Source organism: Cyprinus carpio, chromosome A23, assembly GCF_018340385.1.
Source record: "Cyprinus carpio isolate SPL01 chromosome A23, ASM1834038v1, whole genome shotgun sequence".
Classification (NCBI taxonomy): domain Eukaryota; kingdom Metazoa; phylum Chordata; class Actinopteri; order Cypriniformes; family Cyprinidae; genus Cyprinus; species Cyprinus carpio.
In genome coordinates, this window is record NC_056594.1 from 9,633,566 (window position 1) to 9,661,004 (window position 27,439).

Here is a 27,439-nt window from a genome sequence, read left to right on the forward strand (position 1 = left end):
TTCCATACTTTCCCAGACCTGGAAATTACTAAAATCAAATTCCATACTTTTCCGCGTAGGAACCCTGTATATTTAAGCCAATTACTAATTAAAAGTTTTTAGGAAACTGTTTGTTAATGTTAACAAAAACATAAAAATATTTAAAATTGATTCATTAAATGAAATAAATCTGAAATAAAATAAAATAAAATATGAGACGTAAAACTATAACTTGAAAAATCTAAATTGATGAAAGTTGAAACATTAATTCTGAAATAAAAATGGATTACAGTTAAATAGTAATATATATGTAGAAAAATGACAAAAGCACAACATACAATACTAAATTAAAATTAAAACAAAAACTGAAAATACATACAGTTTAATCTAATTCAAAATAGTAATAAATACAATAATACTATGTGACTAATAATAAAATAACACTGGTTATACCAGCAAAATATAAAGAAACTAGCATTTCAAGAGTAATTATTATGTATGATGAAACATCTGGCAAGCCGACAGTATTTTAGAATCAATATAATTTATTTTGATAATATTGTAATCCACACATCAACGGTGACATCATCTACCAGAGACACACACTGCTAAAGGGAATGCATGGGTGACGGGGTGGAAGTCGAAGGAGACCAGTGACCGGGGGCACTAATGTGCAGCTAAAAGGAAGTGCGTGCCATAGTACTTCCTGCGACTACATGTGCTGTTTCACAGATTGATCTTTTCTCCAGTCAGTTCTCTGTTGGACAGTTTCTGAGCTGCTCTGAGTGGCACTTGTCTTCACAGTTGTCTTTCCAGTTTTCATATGTGACAGAGAGAATATGGAGCAGTAGGGGTAAAATCGGCTACAGAGCTGTGCTTAATTTTGGCGCTCCACCTGTTCCCACATGAGACTATCCGCGTCAGTGTGTTTGCATGCATGTGTGCTGGTTCCTTTATGTTAGAATGCTTTTTAAAGAATAATCCATTGTAATGCAAATAATTGTAAAAAAAGTAATGTAACTGAATGCAAAAAAAAATTTAAATAGCAAATAATAAATCCTAAATGAGTCTTCTAACAAAGGAAAACTGGAGCATTTTAATATTCATCATGTCGTACCTTGAACTATTTGAGCTATGCATACTATCAAAAAGCAATAAAAAAGCATTTAAAAAATGATCTATCCAATAATGAAGCAGAACTCTTGGTTGGCAAACATATGAGAGTAACGCTGGCCTTCATAAATCTCTTGCTACATTCAGGGTGACACTTATTTATCTAAAATAACAATGTGGACTCTGTCTGTCATGGATGTCATTCCCACAGGTCACTTGTCCGTCCAAATCTATGTGCTTTGACAGACTTAACACTTGTTTTCTGGTACTCCATGAATACATCATCAGCAGATACTTATGTTTCTCCAAATGAACACAGTCTACACTACATTCAAAAACACTAGACACATTGGACATCACTGCGATGAATGATTAGATAGGAAGAGGGAGATTCTTAAATGAGGACCAGATTAACAGTTGTCAAAGCTAAAACACAAATACGACCAATAATAGGATCAGTGAAGGTCCTACGCAAAACAAAACCATATTTAGCCACTGTAAACTTAAAATCTTTTAGAATACACTTTAGTTAATAAGGCGTAAAGAGAACCAAATCTTGTATGTCTGGAAAAATATATTCATATCTGTGATGAGTTTGCCGTTCCCCCAACACTCATACTCAGATTCACTCGTCTATCATCCCTTCCTCTCCCTCAGTCCTGTTGGTCTTGGGCTTTGAAGAGACCTCTGCCACGCAGGCCGAAGCCTCCCTTCTTCACTGGAGGACGAGCAGCAGCGGAGGGTACTGAAGGGACAGATGTGGGAGGAGAGGAAGGAGGAGGGTTCGAACCCGAGGCTTCCAGAGGAGGCTGACGGGACAACAGCTCCTTAAACACTGAGTTCATCTGGCGACTGACCTCCTGTGAGAAAGAGAGAATCGTTCATCAGTACATAAGGATATCCATTTGGGTTTTACGAGTGCTAGCCCTGCAAATTTATGGATTTAAACTTAAATTTATTTAGATAATATTCCCCCCACGTAGGCATGTCGGTAAGATATTTCTGGTTCTTCTACTACAGTATAATGCTAAAGCTGCTTGTTTTTTATTTACACAGTGGAAATATATTAAAATAATTTATATAATAATAATTCAATTCTGTAATTCCAGATGTTTCAAAAACGGAATTTTACAGTAGTTCATGTGGGATTTTTACAGGGTTTTTTTTTTAATTATCATTTGTTCTTAACAAATAGCAATTTCTCAGCAATTTCTATCTGATGAAATAGTTTAGAGTTAAAACTTTAAATTTCCATGATTTTTCCAGGTCTAGAAATCACATTTTTACCCAGAATTTGCCAAGACTTTGGGAACCCTGCTTCTTAAAAAAAAGACAGTTGTTGAGGTATACAAAATGAAATAAAAGAATATGATTTTAGTTTATATCTAGAGTTTTAGCTTATATAAATGCACATGATCTCTTATTGTAAATCTTTTTAAGCCATCATGCTGCCCCCATGGAATTGTGCCGAGCCCCCCTAGTGGGTCCCTGTCTCCTGGTTGACAAGGACTTATTTAAATGACTTTACTTATTAGTGTAGAAATGGCTCAGTGGATAATTCGGCTTTCTAAGCCTTCATGCAGAACAATTTATTTCCATGACTTTCCCAAGACTGGAAAAAATTATTTAGGATTCATTGTAGAAATTGCCATAACTGTCAAGATTTTATGTCCATAAGTGTGGAATACCTCGTGTGTATTAGCAATTTCCTAGTGTATATCCATATTGTCCATAAGTGTGGAATACCTCGTGTGTATTCAAATATGGGATGGCCAGTTCAGATTTGATGTCAATAATACCGAATGCCATTAATTATGTGTCTTGTAATAGACTGATGTGCTTAATTTTACATATATATATATACACATATGACAATGAATGATGATTTAAATTCTGTTCATCTCATAAAGCTATCATATGGTGAAATAACATGAATATAGACCATGAGTCATACGCCCTATTTTTCTGGGGCTTTATGGTTATTCTATGGTTCTTTTTGTTATTTATCAAGCTTGATTTTCCTTGCTCACTTGTATGCTTTCACTGTATATGAAAGGGTTCTTTAAGACTCCTCATTCTCCTTATTAATATTTGAGCAAACTATTCCTTCAGTGGAAATATCAGTAAAAGAATCAGACCTTGTCGATATGTACTGTCTGTCTGTCTGCTGGTACTCCTATTGGCCTCAGAGTGTCTAAAGTGTGTCTGCGCTCCTGATGACTGAAGAGAAAGAAAGACAGAAGTTAATGCTCCACAAGGCTGCACTTACTTTATTATATGTTCAGCTATCTGCCTTCTTCAGTGTAACTCAGAAAAAGAAATTCCTGAAACAGTGAACTGTTACACTGAACGAGGCAGATAGCTGAAACCTGCTTCAAACATAATAAATATATTTTAGAGTGCAGAATATTTTTTACTTTTTGATTAAAAATACAGTAAAAACAGAAATTGTGTCAAATATTATTATAAATTAAAATAACTGTTTTTTATTTAAATATATTTTAAAATATAGTTTATTCCTGTGATGCCAAAGCTGAATTTTCAGCATCTTTACTCCAGTCTTCAGTGTCACATGATCCTTCAGAAATCATTTTAATATCCCAATTTATTTCTCAGGACTTATTTATGTTGAAAACATGTACTTTTACAGGTACATTTTTCAGGATTAAAAAAATTAAGATCATTCAGGATTATTTGATGAAGCACAGCATTATTTTAAAATGGACATCTTTAACTTTTACTGACACTTTTGATCAATGCATCCTTGCTAAATAAAAGTATACATTTCTTAAAAAACAAAAAAAAACACAAATGAATTTTTGATTTTGCTTAAACACTGTTTTTGTCATCTCCAGAATAATTCTGTAAGCTCATTGAGGTGTAATGGTGGAAATACACTCATACACATTTCTCATACACATGACTTTCAGCAGCAGGTACCATCAAAACGACTTCTGTTCTCCTACCCTGAGAATTGCCGTGCAACTGCAGTTGTCTGAGGAGGAAGGATGAAGCGTCCCTCGGGCACCTGCAGGATCTTCCGTATGGGGCTTCCACTCCCATTGTTGCCTCCACCTATACTGCTGCCTCCGCTGCCTGTCCTCTGCCGGCCGGGCAAAGACGCGCTGTCACTGTTCACTCTCATACTGGGAAATGACAGCAGACACAGTACAGTTAAGATCTCACTGCGGCTGTGATGAACATGCAAGGTGCATTATTATCAGCGGACTGAGTGAATGTACCGGGTGCTATGTTCAGACAGCTGCTGTTCCTCTGATAGGTTTCCTGTGCTGCCCCCTCTGCTGTCCTCCTTCTTCCCTCGTTCTTTACGCTCTGCCCTGAGAATGAGAAGACAACGAGATGAGGTCACCAAAGCTAGTGGTAAGGTCATGGCTACCAAGATGTTGTCTAAAAAGTAAAACAACATGTTTAGCTATTATGTGTTTCCTTAGTCACATGTCTTTGCAATAGATTTCTAGACTTAAATTAGTGAAGACACCATATTTGATTTGACACAACTAAAAACAGGAATGTGAGGAACGGAATTACAGTCTGTTCAATGGGTTTCATTCATTAAACACAAGCATAATTTCTGTGTAAATCAGTAATGAATCCATTTTTACATAATTGGTTGCAGTGAATTAAATATGACAATGTATGTAAGAGTGGACATAAAAAATATTTTTTTATGTGTTTCATGAATGCGGCCCATTGTGTTTGCATACCTGGATGTCGACTCTCCTGCTACCAGAACATTACATGTAACCTTGGACCTTATTTTCAGCATGAGCTATTGAATGGACTTTATTTCTGTCACTGACAGTCTTGTTTGTGTCTGTGTCAAATTAAATATAGCATCTATTCTATATAAAAGTCTATTCATGACAGAACTAAATAAATTGTTGTGCGTCTTATAAATCATGTTTCAACATGGTAATATAAAAGCAGAATTAGTGCACTAATCATCACAACTGTTTTGGTTGGCAAATTATACTCATTAGCTCTGTTGCAAAACCTAATGAGTTGCCCACAGAGGCAAGATTCATTACTGAGAATACTGATAAATATAATTCAGTTTAATAGATTATTTTACCCTGTGTTTGTGTGTGCTATGTATTTTTATACTTACACTACTGTTAAAAAGTTTACGGTTGGTAAGATTTTTTAATGTTTTTGAAAGACGTCTCTTATGCTCACCAAGATTTATTTGATCAAAAATACAGTTAATTTGTAATATTAATAACATAACCGTTTTTTATTTTAAAATTAATAATTAATTTTATTAATTTTTCCTGTGATGACAAAGCTTTGCAACTTACTGACTATGTAGAGTGTTCTAAATCACTGCATTATTAAGTCAGGATCTGGTCTGTGTAGCCAATAAGAAATAAGCTTTGAAACTTTAACTGGGATTAGAGTAATAACAATGTAAAAGTTGTAGGAACCTCATGTAGTTAAAGTTTATGGTGAAGTTTGTTTATGGTCTCACCCCTCTGCCACACTGATGTACTTATGGGGGATCAGGCCTTTCACTCCTCCTGCTTCCCCTCTCCACCAATCAGCAGAGACCTTGCTTTGTAGTAGGAGGTGGTCACCCTGCTTGAATGACAGCTCGGCTGCAGAACGTGCAACATAATCAAACATGGCCACAGCGTCCCATTCTGCACATACAATGCACAGATACAAACACACAACACAAAGCATGGCAACAAAAATGCCACATATGCCAAAATCCAACATGGAATGGCCACAATGCAACAACAGGACACAAAAACCCAACATGGAACACACATGGACACATTTAGATAAGCAATTAATTAAACCTTCAAAGGTTTAAAAAAATGAATTGGCATGATGTATGTGTTGTGTTTTCTTACCATCTTCGCTGGGAGGATGTTCAGCGTCTCCCTCGCCCTCCTCCATGATGGGTTCACTGGAAAAAAGAGGTTGGATTTACATAAAAGGAAAAAACCAAATAGAATAATTCTGCCAAGAACTGATCGAAAGAATAGTTTGCTGGAAAGAAAACGCTGAAAAATTTACTCACCTTCATGTAGATGAGTTTGTTCATCAAAACAGATTTGGAGAAATTCAGCATTACATTACTTGCTAACCAGTGGATCTTCTGCAGTGAATGGGTGCCGTCAGAATGAGAGTCCAAACAGCTGATAAAAACATCACAAAAAATTCACACCACTCCAGTACATCAATTAACGCCTTGTGAAATGAAAAGCTGCATGTTTTTAAGAAACAAATCCATCATTAAGAGCTTTTAACTTCAAACTGTTGCTTCTGGCTAAAATACTAGTCCTCTATTCATAACATTGCTTTCTCCAGTGAAAAAGTCATCCAAAACAGTTCTAAACAAATATATTGGTTGATTTTGATGTGAGAGGACAAACAGAGGATGGACTTTTTCACTGGAGGAAGCGTTATTATTTATAATTAAAACGCATTAATAACAAAAACAATACAAAAAAGCAAAGTAATTACAAACACGCAGCTTTTCACTTCAAAAGATGTTAATTCATATGGACTGGAGGTGTGTGGATTATTGTAATTTGTCTATCAGCTGTTTGGACTGCCAAAGCCGACGGCACCCATTCACTGCAGAGGACTGATTGGTGAGTAAGTGATGTAATGCAAAATTTCTCCAAATCTGTTCTGATGAAGAAACAAACTAACTCTTTGATGGCCTGAAGGTGAGTAAGTTTTCAGCTCGTTTTCATTTTTGGGTGAACTATTTTTCAAAAATGAAGATTTTTTGCAGGACACCCAAAAATAAAAGCAAAGTGGTTTGAAACAACATGAGGGTGAGGAAATGATGACAGAATTGTGATTTTTTGCTAAACTCTGCCTTTAAGACTCACCAGTACTCCTGCTCTAGAGTCATGCATTTCTCATAGATGGGGCCCGGGAGTTCGGATGGCCCCGGGACAATGTTCTCATGATGGATGATCATGGTCTTAACAAGGTCATTGATCTGAGGTGCCAGTGTCACTTCATCACCATCCATCTCCGACCCTCTGAGCAGACTGGGGCCGAAGCACACTGCCAGGTTATACGGCTGCATCATGTTCTCATCACTGTACTGAGAGACACTGAACAGACACAAACAAAACAGGTTACGGACTGTTTCACTGCACACCATAATCAGGTTTGGAATGATTACGAGAGCTTTTAAAAAAAAAAAAGAGCAGGACTTACTGATGAAGGAAGGCGAAGAGATACCGCATCACTATGATGACGGGTCTGGGGAAGGACGAGACTACTGTCTTTATCTGCGCTACTTTTTCTGTCATGTTTTCCATCTCTGAGAGAGACAGAGTTAACAGAATTTAGTCAACACACTGGAATTAAGACTTTCAAAAACAGGAAATTTATTAAAATTAACTATATTAAAGTGATATACATGGTGAGTCATTATTGAGTAAAAGTAGTCATCATATTTTTTAAAAAAAATTCTTGACTCATTTGAAGGGTATTAGCTTGTGACCATCTGGCAAAAATTCGTTGTAAATGCCATACTGTTCTGAGAAATGCTCTAGCATTATTTGCTTGCAGATGCCACTAGGCTTGATGTGTTGTTAACTAATGCAAATTAAATGTCAAAATACTTTTATGGGTGACTGAATGTGCACACAATCACAAAGAAGCAGAGAAAACAGATTAAAAGGCATCTTACGGACACACTCCATGAGCTGGCTAAAGCTCTCCTCAGGGAACAGTGGTTTCTCCAGACCTCTGAAATAGAGCTTCAGAACCCCTGCCACTGAATCAATGTCACTCTCGCTGTCAGTGAGCGGGTCCTCTCCTGCAAAACCCCCCCCAAAAAAACAAAACAGAGAAGAACAGTCAGAGAGAAGACAAAACAGACAAGAGACTGAAAGAAAGGCATATTTGTATATAAAGTTTATATATTATTTTATTTTTTATAATAATAACCATGTTAAATTTTGGGTTGGTAAGATATTTGAAAATTTTTGAAAGAAGTCTCATACTAACCAAGGCTGCATTTATAAAAAAATGCAGTAAAAACAGTAATATTGTGAAATATTATTACAATTTAAATGAACTGTTTTCTTTTGTAATATATTTAAAATATACTTTATTCCTATGATGGCGAAGCTGAATTTTCAGCATCATTACTCCAGTCTTCAGTGTCATATGATCCTTCAGAAATCATTTTAATATGCTGATTTGCAAATGTACATTATACTTCTTGTTACATTCTTATGATACATGTGTATTCATCAATTTGGACATAACTGTACCTCTTTCAAAGGCATCCCTTATATGATTGACTTCAGTCTGTGATCCTGGAACTCTAAAAATGCCTTCATGATGCAGACCTGTTTAAAAACATCACATGCACATAACTACTCAGTCCATTACATTCATCCTACCTGCATTAAAGATGCATACAGTAAATTTTGTTTTTGACTAGTCATCATCGTACTGAGGAAAAATAACAGAGTGCAATTTTAATACCGTGCAGGTTGATGAAGCGAATGCAGCTCTCCACCACCAGAGGGATCTGTTGCCCGGAGCTCTGACAGAAAGAGAATGAAGGAAATCGGAGAAAAAAACAAATAATTATGCACATCTGGTTAGAACTATAGCTGTATAGAAATAATAAAAGGAATCAAACAAATAAATATATATGAAGTACAGTAAAAATAGTGCACCAAGAGAGAGTCAAAGAGTGCAGACAGTACAGAAATGCATTAACCCACACAAACAGATGCATGCATGACAGAGGAAACAGCTATACCTGAGTCCTCGACATCCGCCTCCTCCTTCTACAGTCACAGCCGGCCAAGCAAGGAAAGAAAGAGACAGGAGGGACGTATAAAGGAGGAGTAGATTGTGTGGCATGATCAGAAGGAGTGTAACATGAAAAATAGGGAGAGAATAGCAAACAAACGCAAAAGCAGTCAGAAAAAGGGGAGAGAAATCGGGGTGAGGGAGAAAGACAAAAGCAGAGAACAAGGAGTTTAGATGAAAAGCAACATGTCAGGGATGCTCTGTTTTAATTTAGATCTGGCTAGATATGAATAATGTGCTTAAAGACTGCATTAAATCAAAATTAGTTGTGGCTTTTAGTCTGTGTATTATTATTTCCTATTTCAATGGGAAATATGTCAATATAGGGCACAAAACTATCGTCGTTAAGAAATATTGGATCTTTTCGTGTCAGAAACAACATGTGAGCATAGCTCAATGCCAACCATGTTTCTAAATCCGATTTCAATCCACTTAGCCAGAAAAATGTCCATTTTACTGGGCTGCACCCATCAATCAACCAATAGAGGAAAAAAAAAGTGTTGGTGGCAAAGCAGTTCTGTGGCCCTGACTGCATTATCCAATTATTAGTGGTGTAAGGAGAGTGCACATCTCATAGATTTACTGTCCACTTAAAATGAAGAGATACACCAGCCATTGCTAATGCAGGATGTAGCAGACACTGTTAGATACTCCACCACAATAGAATAAAAGTGTGAGAGAATGGAAGTGAGTGGATGAGAGAGGGAAGTCGTTTCTCATGGCGCAGGGAGCCAGATGGCAGAGCAGTGCTCTACAGGCCTGAGCTCCCAGGAATAGAGAGGGACAGAGAGACACATGGTGGGAATCTCAAAGAATAGAGAGCACCCTGCTGAAACCACTAGCATGACTGCTCACCAGCATATGCTGTCTGGTTGATGCTGGCATCCTCAGTAGGCTTCTTAAATAGCTTAACCAGCAAGATTACCACCGCTGACCAGCTTCACCAGAATGACCATGCTGGTTGACCAATTTGATCTTCTATGTTTGCTATCCTCAGACCAACATTAATCATCCTTGACTATCTTTGAAACAGAAAGTTGACATCAAAGTTCATGCAATGACAACAGTGTCTTGAGTGTGACATGCTGTATAGTTTTTTTAAATGCTTTTTTATATTGTGCAGTTTGATGGTCTCATATTAATTTTTAATATGTTTATAAAATTCACTCATCACACTGCAGGTCTAATTCAGCGAACTACAAAAAGACAAAATGTTGCTTTAAAATGGCAAAAAAATTACCTAAATATGTCTAAAATGTACACTATTGGTCAGAAATTGTTGCATTGTCTAGCGGCTAGTTGACGAATTACACTTTAAGTCACTTCCTTGTTGGCTTCAAGAGAGAGAGCGGGAGGTTGCCGCTTGGTTTGTACATTTTGAAAACAGAAAAAAGTTATTTTGAAACAATATTACTGTTTTTACTGCTTGGTAAGCAGAAGAGACTTTTTCCAAAAACACAAAAAATCCTAATTATTCCAAACTTGACTGGTAGTGTTTGTCACTTTTTTTATTATTATTTTTTACATTAATAGTTAACTTAAAAGTTTCTTGTTAAAAATGGTTTATGCAAATTTTTTGTCAGCTACCCGAATGCATGCTGGTCTAAGCTGGTCTTTTCAGCAGGGTGGACTGGTGTTGGTGGTCTTCTAAAGACACGCTAATGGGCCAAGAACATCAAGTGTAGATAAGCAAGACAGCAAAAGTGACACCTCTTAGATGGTGCAGAATTTAGTGGGTACAATGCACAAGCTGCTAAGACCTCTATGCATTAAAAGCTAGGGTATACGCTCAAAAAACTGAAAGTGTGAAGTCTGGAGTTCCCCAGCGCTATCAGAGGGCCACATCCTGAAACTGCTCGGAGTCTTATTCTTAGTTTGTACAACACTTTATAAGCAGGGCAAATGAGAGTTAGTCAAAGCCACAAGTGTAGTTTTAAATTCATTTTTCAAAGCGGACATCGGATACCCATTTTACAGAAGTTGGTATGATTCTTTAGGGTCTTCATGAAATGTCTGCAACATACTTTGATTAAAATTCCTCAGTGGTCGTGTAAAACAACACCCTTTTTACCTTGTCAAAAACAGCTTTGTTCACAGCAACCTGTTTCGGTGCATGTATCTTTAAATGCTAATGAGCTCCACTCAACCCGCCCCTCTCTTCAGTGGAAGAGGTGATTTGCAAATAATCATAAGAAATCTAAAGTGTGGGACTTACTTCCGGAGGTACAGCTGGATCACAAACAGTGGGTACTGATCCATACTTGAGTTCTAACTTTTTAGCACAACCTGCCTTGACTTGTCCCTCATTCAAAAAGCAGTCTGGAGTAAAATGATTTGCGCAGATATAAATGCATTTCGGTAGATCAGGGGACACATTCCCATCAAAAACAAAAGTAATCCACTGCGTCTTTTGCGGCTCAGATGTCAGGAGTGAATGACGACTGCTACGTTCATTCTTACATCTAACAACAAAACACATCAACCGCTTAGGAGCCATTCTTGTTCTACATCTGATGTGGCGTCGAAACAATGATGGACTGTTTACAGCTCACTCAGGGCGGGTCTATGCTAAAACGCCAGTGTCCGTCAACAGTCGTGGGAGGGGCCTGTGCAAAGTGACGTCACTTTTGCCAAGAATCTGTGAATGGCTTGGATTTGTATCATTATAGGGTGGTTGTGTACACACACTGCCTACAAACATTTAAGTTCAAACACTGTGTAAAAGTGAATTTTGCATCCGATGTCCCCTTTAAGAGCAAATATGTTTAACAGATAAATTTCCCAGGGAAGAACTATTAGTACCCATAAACACAGGGAGCTCCTCCAATCATACAGAAGTAGAAATTGTGACAAAAAATAGCTCAAGAACAACAACCCCCTCCCATGATCATTAAATAATAATCAATAAATAAATAAATTAAAAAAAAATCAACAAAACAACAACAACAAGATATATATAAATAAACATACATAAATAAATAAAAAAAAAAATTAATAAAATAAGTACACGTACATATATATTTTATATGTAATAATTTTATATTATAATTATTATTTATAATATAAATATAATTAATGGAGAAACCAAGTAGGGTTGAAAAACTGGACAGTCACTGTCGGACTCTTTTGGCTTTGCTTTCAAGGAAAGGCTGGATTTTTTATTTTTTTTGTTATAGCCTTTGAAAAAAATGCAGCTTCTCATTGAAAGTAAAGCATAACATGGAAGAGGCAATAAATACAAGCATCACCAAGCATTTCACTGAGGAAGAGGCTTGGATAAGCACTGAAAGATGACTGCAGTATTCAGAGAACAGCGCAGTGGATTTTATGAGCATGAACATGCACAAAAATATGCATGCCTCCACTAACACACACAGGTGAACACACATTTTTGTTGGCTAACACATGGATTATTAGGCTGCACAGATGCCAGGAGAGGAAACTGTGAACGCGTCTGGCTCACCCGATTTAATAAGCAGCCATGTCACTATATGGAAATAACGCGGCATGCCATTTCAAATAAGATTTGTTAATACAATCATGCAAACCGTGCCAATGTCTCTAATCTTACTGGGGGAGCATGAAGTGATCACATTATTTCCAAATATGTTATTCTTATTATCTAACATTCACCTTGTAGATCTACAGCCCGACTGGTCAAACCAAAAGGTCACAATTCACAAATAATCATTAACAGGCCACATTAATAAACCTGATGTGTTATTGTATCACAAGCCATAATACGACGAAGGGGTTGCGATGCTTAAAGCCATACCAGAAGTGTACAAATGCAACACACATGAGCAGAAACACAATGCGAGCAAGGCACCAGTGTTAAGGAAGCCACGGAGGGAATGAAGTTATAGGAACACAGCAAGAACATTACAGAACTCTATCTGTAACAGATCAGAGGGCTGTCAGCTGCAGGGTTATACCTGAATGAAGGAGAGCATATCTCCAGAGAAGAGTTTGTGGTGGTACTGGGAGCAGGGCCTGGCTTTCCGCACACGCACTGACCTACCAGGTTGCGTTCTGGGAAATATATACACCGGCACTCCACTGTGACACTATGGCATCAGTGTACTCATGCAAACATGCTAACATAACAGTAATTCACACAGAACAGACAACAACACAACAGAAATGTACTGTAGAGCATGCACTAAGTTTTGGGTCAATACACACTCTATTTATCCCACAATGAGATGTTTTAGCCTCATTATGAAACTGACTATGATTCATTCGATCACTGGAGACGCTTAAATCATTAAATTTCTCAAAGGAGCCGTCTTCATTTCTGCTGAACACGCAAAGACCGCCGGCCAGGAAACAAGAGCAGATGTTTGCTGGATTGCGGCCAATGTTTTCAGCACATGACTGTGTGAACAGCACATAGTCACAGAGAGACAGATGGGATGGGAGACGTACCTGGAGGGATCGCTATCAATGGCCTCAGCTGCAAAACAGACAGAGAGGGAACATAAGGATAAAAAAAAAAAATTACAGTTGACAGTTACACCATCACATAGTTTCCACCAAAATTCTATAGTTACTAAAGTCACTGTTGCTACTTTAGTGTTGCAACTTCTATTGTGATAAGACATCTTACACCATCCTACCCTATATTTTATTAGGTCACAGTGACAAACTTTTTTTCTTTTTCATTTCTTATTTACCTTCTTTCTTTTTATTCTTATTTAAAGAGCTGGTTAGTTGTGGTTAGTTACCTTTCTGTATGGCCTCTTTAAGTAGGTCATGCTTGGCTTGGAGTTTTGAGATCAGAGAGCTGCCACTTATATGCTCCTTCACTTTCTGAAAAAAGAAAAAAAGAAATAAAATACATGAATGCCTATGTATTGTTAGTCATCAGTCATCTGCTTTAAGGTTTGCATGGAAATAATATGGCCAAAAGTATAACTACTGTTCAAATGTTTGAGTTTTTTAATGTTTTCGAAAGAAGTCTTCTATATGCCCGCCAAGGTTGCATTTATATAATTAATTAATTAACTTATTTGATTAATTAATACAGTGTGCAGATCTTTTAACTATTTTATTTGATGTACCTTTCGATCTTGCACCTGGCCGAGACATTTTTGGATGTGCGTACTTTGACCCTTTCTTTATATGAATTAATACAGTAAAAATTGTGAAATATTATTACAATTTAAAATACCTGTTGTCTATTTAAATATATGTTAAATTATAATTAACTCCTGTGGTGCTAATCTGAATTTTCAGCATCATTACTTCAGTCTTCAGTGTCACATGATCCTTCAGAAATCATTCTAATATGCTGATTTGCTTCTCAGAAACATTTCTTATTATTAATGTTGAAAACAGTTATGCTGCTTAATATTTCTGTGGAAACCATAATAAATTTGATGAATAGAAAAGAAAGTTCAAAAGAACAATTTATGTGAAATAGAAATCTTTCTTGTCTTTACTGTGACTTTTGATCAATATAATGCGTCTTTAATGAATAGTAGGGGGTGTCCACTTATTTTTGGTCATAAAGCACATCAATCTGGGACAGGAGGAGGGGATCTTACTGTGAAGTAGAAGGTCTCTGTGTCCTGTTGATTGGCTCTGCGTTTGGCAAGAGTGGGTTTGGTTCCTGTGGCATCACCTGTGCTCTCCACTGATGGGGTGGTGGAGGCATCAGGGGTGGGGTTGCAGTCATCATCACAGATGCTCTCCAGAAGATTTGAGAGTGTTGTCTTAAGTGTCTTACTGATCTGAAGGAATTCCACATAAATAAGAGTCAGAGAAACGCACAGTACTGCTATGAGCATCTCTGAAGGAGTGCGCAAAAATAAAGAGTGTGGCACAGATTTTACCTCCTCAGTTTCCAAGGTAACAGATGCCAGTCTGGACTGAAGCTGCTGGAATCTGGTCTCAAGCTCAAACCTCACCTGACCTTCTGCGCTCACCTCACACACCTGTCACATACACCAGATATTTTTATTATACAAAACGATGGCCCCTCATGGTGGCCACTGTATTATGAACACATGACCAGCTGAATACTACTTGTAACTTAGTAACACTTTAATAACAAACCATTTATGTTAGCAAAAAAATTATCATAGGTGACAAAAATTAGTCAGGATGAAGTACTAGACCAGTGAAAAAATAAACAAAAAATTACTTGTGCCATTAAGTTAGGCTTTTATACATTAATATAATTTATATTGTATATAAACAATAGATGTAATAGATTTTTATTTTAGAATATATTCATTTATAATACACCACTACTCAAAAGTTACAGTAAAAACAGTAATATTGCAAAAATATTATTGCAATTTAAAATAATTGTTTTCCATTTCAATATATTTTAAAATGTCATTTATTTCTGTGATGTAAAGCTGAATTTTCAGCATCATTACTCCAGTCTTCAGTGTCACATGATCCTTCAGAAATCCTTGTAATGATTCTATGCTGATTTACTGCTGAAGGAACATTTCTTATTATTATCAGCACTGAAAACAATTGTGCTGCTCAATATTTTTGTGGAAACTGTGAGACATTTTTTCAGGATTTTTGATTAAAAGTATTTACTGTCATTAAACTTTTAAATGGTAGTGTATATAAAATATTACTTGTATTGCATTAAAACATTACAAAAGTTATAGTTTGCAATATATATATTTATATATATATAATTATGATTATACAAATTATAACACTAAAATATTTCAAGGATTTCGTTAATTCAAGAGCTACTGAAAGCCCTACTAAATGCAGATGGTCATTCTCATGCATTACCTGGTCTCCTTCATGGGGCTGGTACTGAAAGCGTAAGGGCAGACAGAATGCCGTGTTGTGGGCCTGGAGCAGAGCATCTCTATCCTGGCCCTGGTTGAGTCCAGTCACCGCTGAGTCTAGCTGCTGAAGGCCATTTTTCATATTCTGGACAGTTCGGTTTCTGTTGGAGAGGTAACCGCGTATAACCCGAGACACAGACAGGTGGTACCCAAGATCTGTGCACTGCATTCGACATCAACCAGACGGCGAGACAAAGACAAAAAGAGAAAAATACAGTCATTGTTTGAGCAAACATGACTGCTCTACGATGTGCCTCAGGCAGTGGGAATAACAAAGCATCAGACACTTTTGAGATCTGACTTGAGAGCTGAAGATATCAATGCCACAAAAGATGTACAGTACCAGTCAAAAAGTAGAACGATAGTGAAGTCATTGAAACTATGGAATAACACAAGTGTGGAAATTATCTAGTGACTTCATGAGGTGTCTCCTGGGATTCTTTTAAACAGTACTAAGGGGGTTTATATGTATGCTAGACATGTGTCATGCACGTTTATGCTCCTACTCATTCATTAAAAATAGTTTTGTGAACATAGGCACTATTTATTTGTCTTTAAATGTAATTTAAAACATTTACTGTAAGTATAAATCTTTAGATCAAAAGTTGTTTAAGACTATGAGAAACATAAATCAATGGTAGTGTAGATGGTTTTCTCTAGAGCTCTCTCAATGGACACATTCTGCCAACAGTAAATTATGCCAACGTTAGATAAAATGCACTGTGCTATATTTTGATCAGGGGTCAATTCTCATTTTTCTAAATGAAAAGGGAACTAAAACCTAATGTCATCAAATAAAGAGTGTCTAGACAGATGGTAATGGGACAGCAGTGTTTTAGACTCACATCAATCAGAGTGCAAATGTCCTGCAGATAGTACTTATTCATGGAGACATTAGCTGCTGCCAAGTTGAGCAAGTAGTCGTTGCGAGCTTTAGTGCACTTCAGCTGAGTTTCCTGTACTTTCCCTTGTCTCTGTGATGAAACACACGTACAGTCAAAACCGAGGGTTAGAGATAATGTGAGATACTGCTCTTCCTGTGCCATCTTCACAGAGCAAAGCTCCGGATGTCACTATCTTTAATTCTTACAAACCACCATTTTTACCTTCTCCATCAGTCTCTCTATTTTTTTCACAGAACTGCGCCTCTGCCCTCCTGATTGGCTGATCCCGAGATCAGATGACTTGCCCGTCTGTTTCTCCTCCAGTCGTGTGGCCTCTTTGAGCTTACCTTCAGCAGCCAGACAGTCAACGTGGTACTGATGGTAAGTTTTCAAATCCTGTCAGAAATTAAACACTTTTACAACACGCACAGCAAAAAGTAACTGTCCTAATTCATATTCACTAATAATTTTCCAGTATTATCTAAACACCCTTAAAATATGGTAAACTTTATTTTTACTCCATGGGCAAATACTTTTGTTTTTTACATTTATTGTAACATAATGAGACAGATAATGTTTGGCTTATTGTTAGATTTGTGAATAAAACAGGATTAAAAAACTAATAATAATAATAGATATATTTTTAACTATGCATAATTATTTTATATAATTAATATTCTTATAAATAAGTTTATTTTTACTCCATGGGCATGTCTTTTTTTAATTGTTTTTAACATAATACACCAGATATTTTAAGCTTATTTTTATATTTACAAATAAAACAAAATATAAAAACTATACTACTACTAGTATTACTAATAAATATTAGTGTTTATATTATTTTAAATTACTATTATTATTATTATTATTATTATTATATATAAGCATTATTATAAATAAGTTTATTTTCACTCCATATCTTTTTAAAATTGCTTTTAACACAATAAGCTGTAGATATTTTAAGCCTATTTACAAATAAAATGATTTAAAATAGTATAATAATATAATATAATATTATATATATATATATATATATATATATATATATATATATATATATATATATATATATATATATATATATATATATATATATATACTTTTTTTTTCCATTATTGTTTAACAGTTTAATGCCAGTAATTGTCATTTTATTGGTTTATTTATGAATAAAACGATATTTATATTGTGACATACTCAATTTCAAGCTCTATTTTTATTTTTTATGATCAAGCTTTGCGTATTAATTTTCAGCGACATTAATTACCTTGTAAGACTGCAAAAAGAACATGCATGCAAACATAAAAAAAACAGCGAGCCTTTAGCCAAGACACTTGCGGTAGGCAAGCTGTTTGTCTACTGGAGGGTAGAGAGCACACAGCTGCTGTCAGCCGGGGTCAGTGGGCTTGATCTTGCAGCTCTGACCCGAGCACAGCTAGAAATGATCTCTGGAAAGCAGGGGGGCGTGTGGGCTTTTTGTGCTACAGGATGGACCAAAATGCACTGAAACTTAAGGGTCTATAGAAAGACATGCAGACATATTCAATCATGAATGCATGAGTAAATATGTGCATCAAATGGTATTTAGTTAAGTTTAATCATGCAGTCTCTGGCCACAGCGAGATGGTGTAATTCATGTAAATTTAGCATGCTCACACCTAAACGGCCTCCAACCTACCGTCTGCAGTTCTGTGGTGACTTTCAAGAGCTCATCCTGCATCTGGAGTCCCACCTCCTTGCTCTGAAACAGAGAATAAGAAATAAGGAAGATGGTCTGGCTGTGTTTTTTGTGCGGTTATTATGCCGGTTAATAAGAGAGGAAGAGAAGAAGGGGGATTTAGATGTCAGATCTGGTAATGGAGTGGAAGAGAGAGATTTCTGTACCCGTTTTGCCAGGCGGTGTGTGTCCTCTATGCAGTGTGAGAGCCGCTGCGTGAGTGTGTTGCAGCAAAGCTCACTCAGTGAACTGTGATCTCGGCTCTCCTGCCTGGTCTGGGTCAGCAGAACAGACCAGCACTGAGCCACCGATAGCTCCAACTGCTCCTTCCTAAAGAGAGACAGGAGTGAATGAAAGGTTTCAATGTAACAGAAATAGTGACAGATCTTTTCTTCTATATTGTGATAATTCTGAGTGAAACTATCTATCTATCTATCTATCTATCTATCTATCTATCTATCAGTTGTTGATTGACTGGGAGGCAGATCTGAATGTGCTTGCAATTAACTGTAAAAAAAAAAAAAAAACACTAACTGGACTAACGATAACTAACAACGATAAGTAGATATACATCACTAGGCCACATCTCAGTTTGACTTCATCAGTGCTAAAAGCAGGATAAGTACCTCTTGGTCTTCACTGTGAACCTCTCGCTGAGTTTCTCCAGAGAGCGGGCATACTCTGCCTCAATCTCCCCCCGTCTGCGCAGGTACTCGCTAAGATCCTGCAGCTGCTGTGTCTTAACCTCCACTTGCGCGTCTAGGATTTTAAGCTGCTCTGAGAGCTGACCCCGCACCTCTGAGCAAAAAGACAGAAGGGAAAGAGATCACATATCGATGGGTTTCAGCACAAAAAGCGGCATGAACTGATGACTTTGTATCCCCCTGCACTAGTGTCCCTGGCCTGGGGCTGAGAGCTGATTGGATGAGGGAAGACAGCATCCCTAATATTGCCTTTAAATACATCACACAGTGCAGGCCTACATCTCACACACAGAACAAACATTACATGTAGAGAAGTACATTAGTCTGTACTATCTAGCCAAGTGAAAGAGACAGCATTAGATCACGTTTTTACCTTTGATTTGTGTCTCATACTCCGCCAGGCTCCCCTTTTCCTTTCTAAGTTTTCCATGCGATGTCATGTTCTCCGTCGTTGGTGTAGCGCTCCTGTTGACTTGTTCACAGTGACTCACAGTCTGAGATGATCATGCACAGGCTTCGTTCCTCTTCACAAAAAAAAAAAAAAAAAAAAAACTACACTAATTCCAGTTTCAACGAATTGGTGTTTTTATTTTGCACAATGAGTTATATTTCCATTATAGTGCAGAAAGGCATGCCACATTCGATGCGGAGTTCATACTGGGCTATTAAAGCCTTTTCAGTCTTTCAATCTGTGCCCTTAGCAGAAACGGAACAGGGAAGTCTCTGTGTTCACGTGTGTGTGTGTGTTTGTGTGTGTGTGCGTGAGTGTTTGTGAACACGGAGGGAGTTCCAATCCAAGCAATTCTCTCTCAGCACTGAGCTTGTGCATTTAAAGGTTCGTTTTCATAGCTGAGAACGTTGCAGGGGCCTGATAGTTTTCTAGTTTTCTTTTTTCCTGAGACTGTGGTTAAACGTGATTGCCCTTGCCTGGAAAAGACAGAGAGAGACACAGGAAGAAAAGTTTGGTGTGGCGACTGACAAAGACAAAGTACAAGACAGAAACAAACCAGAAATGCTATATGGAAGTAAATACAAGTTAAAAGTGACAGGAGAGGAAGAGAGATACAAAAAATGTTACTTCAGAATGACGTGTCACTGGCACTTCCAGAAGACAAAAACGGTTAAGCAAACAGAGTACACCTGCCCACATCCTGTTTGTCTTCTATGCTGTGTAATTCAGAAAGATTCTCACATTAAGACACCCTGTCAATCCTAAATGAAGTATCCACACTTTATTCTACCTCTAAAAACAAACCTATCAAGTTCTCGACAAGGTTTACTTTATGGTTTGGCTGCTTCCACCAAGTGACAGATGAACTTGCATCAAACATTGAGTCTAATTGGACACACAATCTTTGATATCAACAACAAACATTACAGGAATGGTTTAGTTTTTCCTTTTAAGGAAGTCTGTTTATATTGCTATCCTAACTATGAACAATTACATATCTGCATTTTATTATTTGCATTTAGCATCTTCAACGCTGCCTGCAATCCAATCAGACAAACCTGTGACCCAATTTTTGGTCGCAACCCACCAGCTGAGAACCACTGCTCTAAAGCTAAGCTAATAACTCAAGTTAAAGGCCTTAAAGACATCAGACAGGGAAGGGAGGAATTTTTAGAAGCTCTGACTCTGCCTGTGTGACTGATTGTTTGTTGTAGGACGTTAGGCTGAACTGCGCTAGAGTTTCTGTGAGTTGTGCCAGTGATGGCCGTTGGTCTTGTGAGAGGGTGGAGGGACCTGAGTCATCATGGCTTTCGGCACAAACACACACTCATAGTCAGACCAGAGAGTGTTGCTCTAGCACTGTGCATTAAGAATTTAGGGTAGCACACATGTATGGTGAGTCACCTGAGAAACACACACAGAAATGTTCTGCACATTAAGAACTAATGCGCATACATTTACAAACAAATATAGAGGTTTCTTATCATAGTAATTTGTCTCATGTATGCACTTAAATATGTTGGCGACGGCATGCATTTATGTTTTAGGTCAGGGATTCCCAAACTTTTGTAAGAGGTTTGGCTTTACTCATGCAAGTAAACAAGTATACAAATAAAATACATTATTTTGATTGTTATTATTTTAAAATAATTTTATTTATTTTAAATTGTACATTTTTAAGATTTACTAAATTATTCGATTTTGATCAACTCGCAAACCCCCTGTGGTTAGCTCATGAATCCCAGTTTGGGAAACATTGTTTTAGGCCTTTGGATGCTATATATAAATGAGAAATTAAACACTGTAAAAATATACAATTATAGTTGTAAATAAAACAGATTACTGGGGTACATTTTACAAGAAAATATAATTTCAGTCTTTCTACTTGAAAATGTAATGTGTTACTGGCAGTTTCTTTGTAAAACCAGATTTTTTCAACCCTGTCACATGAGCACAAAACTTTTCATGTAACAATAGCAACAAATAAACAAACAATTATTGCACTATACCCATAATACTAATAGTTTAGCAACACATTTTCTTTTCAAATGATTCCATGCAAAAGGCACATCATGCACTCTTAGCCATTGAGCGGTCGTGGCAGTCTGCTCTTAACTTCCTCCATCTCACTGTTTAGAGGTCAAAAGCCTGAACCAGCCAATCAGAACTCAGCAGAGACTTCATTATGATAATGCTATTATTGATTCACAAAGTTGAATCGGATTTGTGCACAATGGGGTTGAATTCTATTGCATTAGTGTATGCCAGCACTGCTGAATGTCAGTGCGTTTTTGATATATACTCTTGGCATTAGTTTCTTATTTTATAGAAAAGATTAAAACATTTTAACTGTGGTCTATTTCAAATGTAAAAAAAAATGCAAGGCTGCATTTCTATAAATAAAACCCCACATGGTGTCCAGACTGTCCACTCATCTAATTGCATAATCGACTTAGCAATCACAATTCAGCATAATGGTGGTGGTGAATCCTGTTTTTAAATATATGTATATATACAGTATACTGTTGGCTACACATAAGCAACCAAAGCACATATATTGATCCAGTAGTGAAATGCCTGCGCGAAACGACTCTGGTGTCCTGACTGAGTGAATGTGCCTATTTAAACTTGATCTGTCTGCTGTATGGAGTTAAAGAAACTGAGGGGAATTGGAGATCCATGGGATCAATCCTGTTTTACGCTCCCAGTGGAGGCTGAGAAGGAGCTGAGCTCTGGTCTTATCTCTCAGAGCAGAGGACCACAGGGACCCTCACACACACACACACACACACACACACACACTTACAGCCACCTCTGCTGCGTTCTCTCATTGCCATGGAGTGATGCTCCCGCCACACAGACAAAGGCACAGATATTAAAGGCTGAACGTGATGCATCACAAAATGTTTATTTAAGGGTAGCTATAGCTAACCCCACTATGAAATTTCAAGTTCATTTAATCACCCTCATGTCATTCCAAACTCATATGACCATCTTTCTTCAGTGGAACACAACAGACAATAATATGCTGAACATCTGAGCAGCGCTTTTTCATAAATATAACCATGGCTGTCAAATATGCACCATTTTCAGTTAATAATCACTTAAATTTCAGTCTGATCTTCCCACAAAGCTATAGTATGGTTTCAAAAGACTTTCCTCATAAAATATGAGTTGGTCTTTTTTGGAGCTTAACCTCTACTTTGACTGCATGGAAAATTGCAACTTGAACATTCTGTCTAATACCTCTTCTTATATTCCATGGAGAAAAGGAAGTCAAATGGCTTTGAAACAACACGGCAGTGAGACAGAATGACAACAAAATTTTGGGGGTGAAATACCAAAGCACATAAGCTGTGAAAGTGCACATACACTAGTGTTCAAATGTTTGGGGTTGAAAAGATTATTTAAAGCTGCTGTATGTAGGATTGGCTCTGAGTGGCTGAACTAGGTATTGCAGACCACATTCAAAATATTGGAGAGGGTTTTTTCACCCGGCCCCTCCTCCTCAGACTTGACGCACACGCAGGTTGCCAGATTGACAACACCAACAGGAAAGAGAGCACTTGACAATGAATGAAATGAAATAAGCTGTGTTTTCCACCAACTGGCAACCCAGAGTGCCGAAATACAATTGGGTGAACTGGCAGTGGGCGGGTTTCTCAAAACAAAGAACGAATAACTGACTGCAGCATTGTTTTTCAGATAAACAAGTATGTTAACTTAGCATGTTTCTTAAATATCTGCAAACATATTATGGTATTTTTATGCTTTAGTAGAGTCAAAAACTTACATACAGCACCTTTAAAGGGGTCCTATCATGCTCTTTTACAATGTCTTGAATATATTTTGGGGGTGTACTAGAACATGCTCTCAAGCTTGGTGGTTCGAAAAATGCATTTTTTTTTTACATAATTTACATTATTACAATACCTTTCTCCCCAGCCTTGCACAAACGGCTCGATTAGTTCCGGGTTTGATGAAGGCCCGCCTTCCGAAAAACTAAATGTGATGTGATAGGTTAGCTGTCCCAGTGATTGGCGAACAGTTTACACAGTGTTTAAGTACTGCCATGCCCCTTGCCAAAGCAGCAAGTTCTTATAACAACATTTATTATTATCAATATTGAAAACAGTTGTGCTGCTTAATATTTTTTTGTGGAAACTGTTATACATTTGTCAAGATTCTTTGATGAATATAAAGTTCAAACAGCATTTATTTGAAATGAAAATTAGTTAATATACAATGTAAAAGTCTTTACTGTTGCTTTTGATCAATTTAATGCATCCCTGCATGAAACAGTGTATTAATATCTTTCAAAAGAAGAAAACAAATTTCCTAAACTATTGAACGTTACTGGATATGCAAAACGGCTTAAACAAACAACAAATATTTCCCACCAGCACCCACAAACTCTTTCCTGACAAAAAATACAAAACTGAAGCCACACTATTAAGTGCAACATAACATCAAATGTCATTCAAAATGGAAACACACTGACTCGTCAAATTACACAACAGTAAACCACAACATCACTACCTACACAACAGTTCAGAAACTCATGTTGTGACCACTGATAATGCATACCACATCCGTGAAACAGTAACTCCACACACCCCTGATCTCATTTTCATCTTCAGATGTGTGTCTGTCCACAAATCTTGTTGCTAGCTAATGTTCATTATCTACAATAAATAATGAAATAACATCACAATTGCACCAAGAGCCACTAAAGTGAGCATAATTCTGAAAATGCACGTTATGGACTATGGAAAAACGCATTTCTGCAAAAGCAATTAGCAAATATTGCCTGAAACTAATAACTCAATTAAGATATGCTTTGCTCTGATGGCTGACAATAGGAATGAAATATCACAAATGAGATCTTTGAAGCATCTCAATGGTTTTTCCTAGTCAGCAATGTTATTAAGTCTCCAGTGTCTCAGATTTTGCTCCAGAAGAATGGGTACAGTAATCTCACTCAGAGATTCAGAAGAGATCTACCGTTCAAATGGTTAGGGTCTGTAAGTCTCTTATGCTCACAATGGCTGCATTTATTTGATTAATGGCTGCATTAATTTGAGTAATATTGTGAAATATTATTACAATTGAAAATAACTGATTTCTTTTGATTATATTTTGAAATTTAATTTATTCCTGTGATGCAAAGCTGAATTTTCAGCAGCCATTACTCCAGTCTTCAGTGTCACATGATCCTTCAGAAATCATTCTAAAATGTCTTTACTAACATTACTGAGATTTTCCTTAACTCACATAAGCTAGGAAAGAGCAACTTCTGAGCAGTAACATCTTTAAGAGATAGCAAGAGCTTTGAGGGACAGCTCGGAGCAGTAAATAGGAGCTGAGTAGAGGTCATGCTGAGATGAGACTGCTCATCTGATATTCACGATTCCCTTTCCTGCACTGTCGCGCCTTTTCTGCTTGTGTATATGAAAACACACAAAGACACACACTCTCTCTCTCTCTCTCTCTCTCTCTCTCACACACACACACACACACACACACACACTCTAATCCCATATTAAGCAGCTTGAGTCAATGTAGTCTTTCTTGCACTTCCCCTGAAGTCTGACATTGTGACATGCTCAGTGGGTATCGGGAGCACATCTCTCCTCTCCTGCGTTTCATCCCTGCTTATCTGCCAGGTTTTCCCTCTGACTCATACATCTACCCTTCAATAAAGAGAACATCTATCCCGGCTGCTCCATAATCTGCTTTTTCAAGGGTTAGTTCACCCAAAAATGACAATTCTGTTATAAGTGAGTGAGTGAGTGAGTGACGTGACATACAGCCAAATATGGTGACCCATACTCAGAATGAAACGTGCTCTGCATTTAACCCATCCAAAGCAGGGCAGCCATTTATGATGCGGTGCCCGGGGAGCAGTTGGGGGTTCGGTGCCTTGCTCAAGGGTGCCTCAGTCGTGGTATTGCCAGCCCGAGACTCAAACCCACAACCTTAGGGTTAGGAGTCAAACTCTCTAACCATTAGGCCACGACTTCCCCCTTATTGTTTACTCATACACATGTTGTTTTGAACCTGTATGATTATTTTATTTATTGGAACACAAATGGAGAAGTTTAGCAGAGTGAGGACACTTCTCTTTTCCATAAAAATGAAAGTGAATGATGACTAGAGACTGTCAAGCTGCAAAAATGGCACCGCAAGTGGTCCATATGACCATCATTTCAAGTCTTCTAAGCCATACATTCCTTTTTTTGTGAGCAGCAGACTGAAATGTAAGCAATTATTTAACTCTTAAAATGAAAATTAATTAATTAATTAAACTTCTGTTATCATTAACCCATCTTCTGTAAAACACAAAAAAAAATATTTATAAAAAAAAACAAAAAATAAAATATCCAAAAAAATGCCCAACAACTCAATCCACCCAAACTACTTTCAATTTACACATAAGTTGGACTCCATTGACTTTTGTTGTATCGACAACTGACAATGATCAAAACATCTACAAAAAATTCACACAGAAAATAAATTTTCATTTTTGGGTCAATTTTTCCTATTAAATCTCATTCATGTTCATGTAGGTTTAACGTCAGTGATACAAAATGCATTTTGATCTAAAATGTCTTAGAACCACTTGTGACAATAAATGTAAATATGTAAAACTAAATATTTATTAACTGAACATGTATCTTTTGATTATGTATTTCCTATTTGAATATTTAAATCCAATTAAAGAGATTTGAGAGGTAGAGATTTTTTCCAAAGATCAAAATAAATGCAGGTTTATTCCTCACATAGTTATAGTATGACTTCAGATGACTAGGAATATTGTGCAAATTGACTACTTTTCTGATACTTTTCTCTCTTACTCGACAACCATTCACTTTCACTGTATGGAAAGGAGCAGCGTGAACACTCTACAAAACACCTCCTTTTATGTTAGACAGAAGACAGACAACTCATACAGGTTTGGAGGGACATGAGGAAGAGTAAACAAGGACAACATTTTCATTTCAACCTATACTGTTCCTTTAAGGGTGATTAGAAGTGTGAAAATGAAAGGGAGATTGTGTCAAGAGGAAGAGAGAGAGACAGAGAGGGAAACCCTCCGCCAAATGACAACACCACAGAGGTAGGGGAGGTGATGAGGTGGAAGAATGAAGCCAGCCCGAGAACAATCAATGCTAAGACACACAGAAAGAGGAAGCAGCCCGTCAGTTAGCTGCTTTCTCTCGCTTTGTGGTATTCATGCGCACAATCAGTCATATGCAAAAGAACGCATATGGACGCATCTGCCAAAAACATGCGCGCACACTCATCCTATTGAAAGGACAATACATGCATCTAAGAAATGCTCGCTGTCATACGCACACAAACATGTCAGTGAGCCTCCACTGCGTGTATGAGGAGGAGGTGGAGTGAGAACACATAAACATGCAACCGGTCATGCTGAGAAGACTGCACAGTGAATATCTAGTCATAAATAATAAAGAAAACCAAGTCTTACCTCATTCTAATAGGTTCTGTCTCTCTTTCCCTCTCGCTGGACACAGAGAACAGTGTGTTTGAGTCACACAGATTCAATTCAACCTAACCCCATCTCACACACTCTAAAAAAATCAACACACATCACTCTCTCTCTCTCTCTCTCTCTCTCTCTCTCTCAGGGACAGCATTCAAAATAAGGTGGAAACACGCGCACACGCACACACACAGGCATGCATGCTAGAAAACAGCTCCCCTTCTTTGGTTCACGTTTACACACACACTCTCTCTCTCTGTCTCCTCCGTTCTCAGGCAATCAGAGAGAATGGCATAACCGAAGCCACGCCCGCTCCGCCCTCCTCCCCACAGGCTTACTATAAATACAGGGATGGATATGAATATGCTGTCTTGTTCTCCTAGACTTCGCCCCCTCCCGTTTTGCTCCATCTCTCATTCCCAATATTCCC

At 37.4% G+C, this 27,439-nt stretch overlaps 1 protein-coding gene across 4 annotated transcripts; it reads right to left on the bottom strand.

Moving 5' to 3' along the window:
- Positions 1-506: 506 nt before the first annotated feature.
- On the bottom strand, positions 507-27,078 carry LOC109093413 (SLIT-ROBO Rho GTPase-activating protein 3-like). Of its 4 annotated transcripts, none has more exons than XM_042712960.1 (24): positions 26,995-27,078; positions 19,422-19,572; positions 18,971-19,142; positions 18,512-18,674; positions 18,306-18,368; positions 16,853-17,026; positions 16,592-16,720; positions 15,688-15,909; positions 14,757-14,858; positions 14,469-14,654; positions 13,647-13,731; positions 13,348-13,375; positions 12,855-12,951; positions 8,584-8,644; positions 8,367-8,444; positions 7,778-7,906; positions 7,300-7,405; positions 6,963-7,193; positions 5,970-6,025; positions 5,582-5,753; positions 4,335-4,430; positions 4,059-4,238; positions 3,231-3,312; positions 507-1,952 (listed from the first exon to the last, which is right to left on the bottom strand). In XM_042712960.1, the coding sequence occupies exons 2-24, from the start codon at positions 19,486-19,488 to the stop codon at positions 1,746-1,748; spliced, it is 2,886 nt and encodes a 961-aa protein (XP_042568894.1). In that variant the 5' UTR covers positions 19,489-19,572; positions 26,995-27,078; the 3' UTR covers positions 507-1,745. The 4 variants fall into 4 exon arrangements, with proteins under 4 accessions (XP_042568894.1, XP_042568896.1, XP_042568895.1 ...); XM_042712962.1 differs by lacking the exon at positions 12,855-12,951 and adding an exon at positions 8,867-8,894 and having other exon boundaries at positions 19,422-19,975; XM_042712961.1 differs by having other exon boundaries at positions 5,582-5,708; positions 19,422-19,975.
- Between the last annotated feature and the right edge of the window lie 361 nt (positions 27,079-27,439).

Coding starts and splice junctions, on each gene's coding strand:
- LOC109093413 (XM_042712960.1), bottom strand. CDS start 19,488: ATGACATCGCATGGAAAACTTAGAAAGGAAAAGGGGAGCCTGGCGGAG. Junction 18,369..18,511: donor CACACCGCCTGGCAAAACGG/GTACAGAAATCT, acceptor TCTCTGTTTCAG/AGCAAGGAGGTGGGACTCCA. Junction 5,754..5,969: donor ACATCCTCCCAGCGAAGATG/GTAAGAAAACAC, acceptor TTGTATGTGCAG/AATGGGACGCTGTGGCCATG.